The 5,742-nt window shown below is 48.2% G+C and overlaps 1 protein-coding gene across 1 annotated transcript; it reads left to right on the plus strand.

Moving 5' to 3' along the window:
- Positions 1-4,408, plus strand: UNG (uracil DNA glycosylase; the record flags this gene model as incomplete). The annotated part of the gene is made up of 6 exons (XM_026859985.1): positions 1-240; positions 962-1,057; positions 1,812-1,909; positions 2,325-2,413; positions 2,679-2,857; positions 3,380-4,408. Coding segments are annotated over 6 exons (843 nt in total), but the record flags the coding sequence as incomplete, so codon positions are not given.
- Positions 4,409-5,742: the final 1,334 nt, after the last annotated feature.

A 5,742-nucleotide genomic window follows, 5' to 3' on the forward strand; every position in this document is an offset into this window, starting at 1 on the left:
GCCGCCCTCCGCCCGCTATGCAGCCGCTTCTTCGCCCAGGTCAGCGCCGCCAAGAAGGCCAAGGCGTCGGGGGATGAGGCGGGCGAGGCCTCGCCACTGAGCCCGGAGCAGCTGGAGCGGATCCGGAGGAACAAGGAGGCGGCGTTGCAGCGGCTGGCTGAGCGCAGCGTGCCCCCGGGCTTCGGGGAGAGCTGGCGGCGGCAGCTGGGCGAGGAGTTTTCGAAGCCCTACTTCATGGAGGTGAGCGAGGCCGGCTGGCCCCGGGCGCTCCCCTTCCTCCCGTGTACTTCACATTTGCTAGTAGCCGTGGCTACTGGTCGTACCAGGAATACAGTTATTAGCCATGTGGGGACAGTTTCGAGCTCTCGAAGCTTGATCAAGTGAGACGTTGAAGTATGGGGAAGAGCTAGGAGAAATTCATAAAGAATAGGCTTTGGTCTCCAAACCCTAGAAAATAAGTAAAAAGTCATGAACCCTTAAGAGAATGTCTGGGATTGTGCTGAGTTTATTTGACAGCTTGGCAAAGTGACTATTTGGTTCGTTAACTCGGCAATGAAACTCACTTTTGAGTGTCCTGCAAGTGAATTACCTTTGTTATAATACCAAAAAACACACCCACAGATCAAAAAGACCCCCCCTTGCCCAGGTTAAGACCCTTTCCCTGAGCCTGCATAGTAGTAAAATCATTATGTAAGCCATATTCTAATTGCATGTTAATCACTAACCAATCAGTATCAAACAGGTGTGTTTGGAAAAGTACCAACCTCTGATTTTCTTTGTGTATAAAAGGAGCATGAACACCTGCTGTTGGGGTGCTTGGTTTGTGGGAAAGTCCACGAAGTGCACAGGCCTGAATAAATAGAATAAGTCTCCTGAGCGTGTTAAAATCGGGTTATGACACGCCAGGCACGAATCTGCTTTTTGGGTAACACGCTCATTTTCCCCCCTTTTTCCCCTGCAGCTGATGGCATTTGTAGCAGAAGAGAGGAAGCGCTACACGGTCTATCCACCCCCTGACAAAGTCTTCACCTGGACACAGATGTGTGACATCAGGGATGTGAGTAGGGGTGGGGGAGCGTCTGACCAGCTGCTGGTGCGTTTAAAACGATGAAAACATGTGGTTGGACACAAAAACACCTTCACTTAGCATTTGGTCTCTTGAGGATCAATCCTACCCATGTGATGTGGATGCCGTTGTTTCTCGAATAACTTGGAAATCCTGGCTCCTCTTTCATCTCTGATACTGAGATGTGGTTTTATTATTTTATTACCCTCCTGGTCACAGAATTTCCTTTAAAAGTTTAGTTGGACTTTTGACCTTACTTCCAGTTGACCATCCTAACATAGGACTTGTTTTCTGGCTCTCATACATCTCTTGTTTAACTGATTTGTAATGAACTATAATTTTTAAAAAAAGACAGTGTTTAAGCTAATCCCATTGGCAATAAGTTGTGTCAAAAATATCACAGCAGGTGTGGCATAAAAGTAAAAAGTGAGGAAATTTGTTTGAAAAGTACCTTCACAAGGTGTTTTATTGTGGCTCTTTGAAAATGGTGGTTTTCTGCGCTGAAAATATCTTCATCATCTTAGCAGCGAAGCTGTGGTGACGTTAATTCTTAGCGTCAGGTGGGGACTGTGTTCTTGATGAGATGTCAGTAATTTGTGATTTAACTTCAGTTACTGGGGTTTGGTGTTTTGTGGTTTTCTTTGTGTGCTTGTTTTAGGATAAATATCAGTTATAAATTGTTTTTTTTCCCTCTTTTGGGAATAATAGTGGTCATAACTCGGTGCTAACAAAGGTCTGCTTTCAGGTAAAGGTTGTCATTTTGGGACAAGATCCATATCATGGACCTAATCAAGCTCACGGGCTTTGTTTCAGTGTCCAGAAGCCTGTTCCGCCTCCCCCCAGGTACGACAGTGCTCAGTTTGCAAAATCCCCTTTGTTTATAAATCATTTGCACTTCTGTGTTACTTCGGGCTGTGAGGGAGGGAAGTGGTGGCAAGTGTGTTGCAGCTACTGAAGTTTGAGTTGTGTGTTGCCTAGAAAAAAAAATCACTGCAAAATTATGGATAATTCTGTATAGTTTGATATTCTGAAGAGCTTGCTGGAGATAAATTTGCATTTTGAGTTGTGCTGAGACCTCATTAAGCTTCTATTCAGGCACACAAAGGGGCGGGTCCTTGTTATCCTGCTTCTACAAATGGGTTTATTATCTTAACTGATTGAAATCAATATTCTTCTTGCCTAATGTAAGAGCAGTAAGTGGTGGCTCTTTGGTCCTTAAACATGCACATTTAAAATCTTCTGATGTTTCCGTCTGCAGTTTAGAAAATATTTACAAAGAACTGTCTACAGATATTGAGGACTTTGCTCATCCTGGTCATGGTGATCTAACTGGCTGGGCCAAACAAGGTGAGTTAATAGACACTGTAGTAACATGCCCACTACAGGGCGTGAAGAAGCCTAGCTAGAAAAAAGATCCATGGTTGGAAACGGTCCGTATGTCAAAAAAATTTTTAAAAATAATTCAGTTTTGAGTGCCTGTTGCTTAGCAGGTACCTTAGGCTGAAAATTTAGGGTTAGTGAAGCAGGAGAAAGCAGCTAATACTTGATTTTTTTTTTTAAATTTTTTTTTGTTTGTTTGTTTCATCCTCTGTGTGTCTGCTTGGGTTGCTAGGAGTGCTCCTACTCAACGCTGTCCTCACGGTTCGAGCTCACCAGGCCACTTCCCACAAGGAGCGAGGCTGGGAGCAGTTCACGGACGTGGTGGTGTCCTGGCTCAACAAGAACTTGCATGGGGTTGTCTTCATGCTGTGGGGAGCCTATGCCCAGAAGAAAGGCAGCTCCATTGACAGGGTACAGGTTCCTCCTCATCTCTTACCTCTATTTTTTTTCTTCAGTTGGGTGGACACTAGAGGGCACTTTCCTTACAGAATTGGGGTTTTCTCCCTGCTTGAACTCTGCTGTCAAATTCAGTTGCCCTTCTGTTCCAGCTTAGCCTTTGCCAGAATTAAGCAACAGAAGTGGAGTAAGTGTAACCTTCTGTTGTCAGGAGTGTCCAGTTGAGGACAGAACTGTTTTGTTGTGTTTTTTTTTTTTTCTAGGAAAAGGCTTATGAATAAATATAAAATTTGCTGTTAGGATGACCGCAGTTGAAAAATGGCCAGGTCATGGCTGCTATTTTCTGTAGTCCATCCTCCTTTGCTCAGTGGGGTAAAAGTCTCAGTCCTCAGGGCCAGTTCTTTGTGTCCTGAGGCTGGTGGCTGAGGAGGTGCCGAGGGGAAATTACACCTGCTTGGTGGGGCAGAAGCAGCCAGCCTTGCCCAGGGAGCTGGAAACATGCAAATCTAACGGGCCGTTTCCTCTAACGCTTCACAGAAACGCCACCACGTCCTGCAGACGGTTCATCCCTCGCCTCTCTCTGTCAACAGAGGGTTTTTTGGCTGTCGGCATTTCTCGAAGACGAATGAATTGCTCAAGAAATCCGGCAAGAAGCCCATCGACTGGCGAGCGCTCTGAGCTCTGTGCAGAAGCTGGTGGGGTCTAATGGTTGGAAACAGCCCCAGTTTCAGGGGTCGTCTCGTTTCTGAAAAATTTTTGTTGGCCTGAGAATTAGTCTTTGGATGTTGATCAAGGAACAAATGACCAAACTTTCAGAGATGTTACATTTTTTTTAAAAAAATGGCTTTTTTTTAAAGAGCATATTGGAGTGTTAGATGGACAATTCTGCTGTTTGAACAGGTCTCAGCCTAGTTTGAAGCACAGGAAAATCCCCCACCAGAGTTCTCTATTCATTTGTGTTTGTTGTTGTAGTGGGAATATATTTTCAGGCTCTTGTGAGGGGATGTCACTTCTTACAGGTGAAGCTGTTTACCTTTTGTAAATACTCTGCTGTGCCTCCCATTTCTTTGCCTCCTGCTCTGCAAATCCAGATTTCTTGTCCAGGGGGTGTGGAGCTGACTCCAAGGTAGAAAGGCAGATGCTTTTGGTTTTAGCTTTTTGCTACAGATGACAAGATTTGTCAGAAATGTGGCCTCTTGGGACTGCAAAGACCATACGCTGTCAGAACTGTTACTGGGTGTACCTGTACTCTCAAGATTTCAGGGTAAATCCCTCCCAGCAGCCGAGGGGAGACTGCGACCGAGGCTCTGATCATGCTCTTGAGTGGTTTTGTTGGCATTTAGAGAGGCAAACCTTAAATTTTTAAATTCCTTCTGTGTGTGTTAATCACTTAGGTGAGCTGTGATAACTGAACTTTGTGGTACCTGCCGATGGCAGCAGGTTTGTTCGTGAAGATCTGCCAACTGATGGGCCAACGGTTGCAAATTAAAGATCTTTTAAGATCTTAAACCAGGGAGTTCTGCGCTTTGCGTTCGTAGGAGCAAATCGAGGTTTCTAGCTGCTGTTGGAGATAACTGTTGGGACTTCCAGGATGAAGGCAAGGTTGGACTGGGCACTGCTGGGTTTTCAGTCCGTCTTGACTTTGTAATTTAAAGGAAGTGAAGTGCCTTGTTTGTTTGGAAATGTCATTGGGGTTTTTTTATACATGTAAAGGTTTATAAAGGTTTACCCCTGTAAACCTTGGTATTTGTTCCAATAGGTAACACTAGTGAAGTTTACTTTCTGTGGCTGTGTTGTATTTTTTTGTTGTTGTTGTTGTTTGGTTGGTTTTTTTTTCTTCTGCCAAATTGTGTTTTAAATAAAAATTACTTTGTTTATATCGTGCTGTGATCTTACACTGGGAGGAACATGCAGAGAGGGAGGGGGTGCCCGAGGTGAGGCCAGGGGTGCTGGTTTTAGGGGGCTCCCTCTGGAGGAGGCCAAGCTGTGGGTGCGGGACCTTGTCCTTGTCCCCATGACCAGGCACGGGGCCAGGGCACCTTTGTCCCCCAAGGATCGGGTGTCCTGGCCAGCCGTGCCCAGGCCCCCCCCTGCTGCTGCTTTACACCCTCCCCTCCAGCAGAAGTTTTCCAGGCGCGTTAACAGGGAAATATTTCTGCTTGACGTTACCGTCACGTGTGAGAGCACAACTGTGCTGCGGCCGCCGGCGTCGGGGGAGGCTGAGGGGGGGGCCGGGGCTCCCCCCGCTGTGCCCCTCACACCGGGGACTGGCCCTGGGGTGGCTTGTGGACGGAGTGACCGGCCGAGATCAGCGCGACCGGGAGCCACGGTGCCGGCACGGAGGGGCTCGGCCCCCATGGTGAGTGATCCCTTTCCCCGGGGCAGGGGCTGAGGGGAAGATGGCGGCCTGAGGCGGTTCTCCCCCCACTGCCCCCCAGCTTTAACCCGCTCGTGGAGATCTGGGGGTTTGGTTTAAGGGCTCCCCCTCTGCGTGGGGCCAGGGCTGGGGTGGGTTGGTGGGGTGCCATCCTGAGGATGCTGCGAGCAGCTGGGGAGGCGGGGAGTAATTCCAGCCCCCTCAGTGCCACGGGAATGCGGTGCCGTGCCCCCTGTTATTCCCCCTCCCAGAGCTGCTCCTGTTTTGGGGAGTAAAAATAGTTCTGGCTGAGTCTTCAGTTGCCCTGGCTGAAGGGGGGGGGTGGCTTGGCGTTGTTAGGGCTGCGTTGTGGGGAGCAATGGGGAAGGGCCTTGGTGTTTTGGGGGGCTGTGACCTTGTCTGAGGGGGGGGGCCCTTGGTACTCCCTGACAGAGCATCTCCCCCCGCACAGGTGAATTCTACTGGTCACCCTCCTGCTGGTATCGGTGCTGCTTGTCTGGGCCAAAATGTCCAACCCTCAGCC

The sequence above is a fragment of the Athene cunicularia genome (genome assembly GCF_003259725.1).
Source record: "Athene cunicularia isolate RWA chromosome 15 unlocalized genomic scaffold, athCun1 chr15_part1, whole genome shotgun sequence".
In the NCBI taxonomy this organism is placed as follows: Eukaryota; Metazoa; Chordata; class Aves; order Strigiformes; family Strigidae; genus Athene; species Athene cunicularia.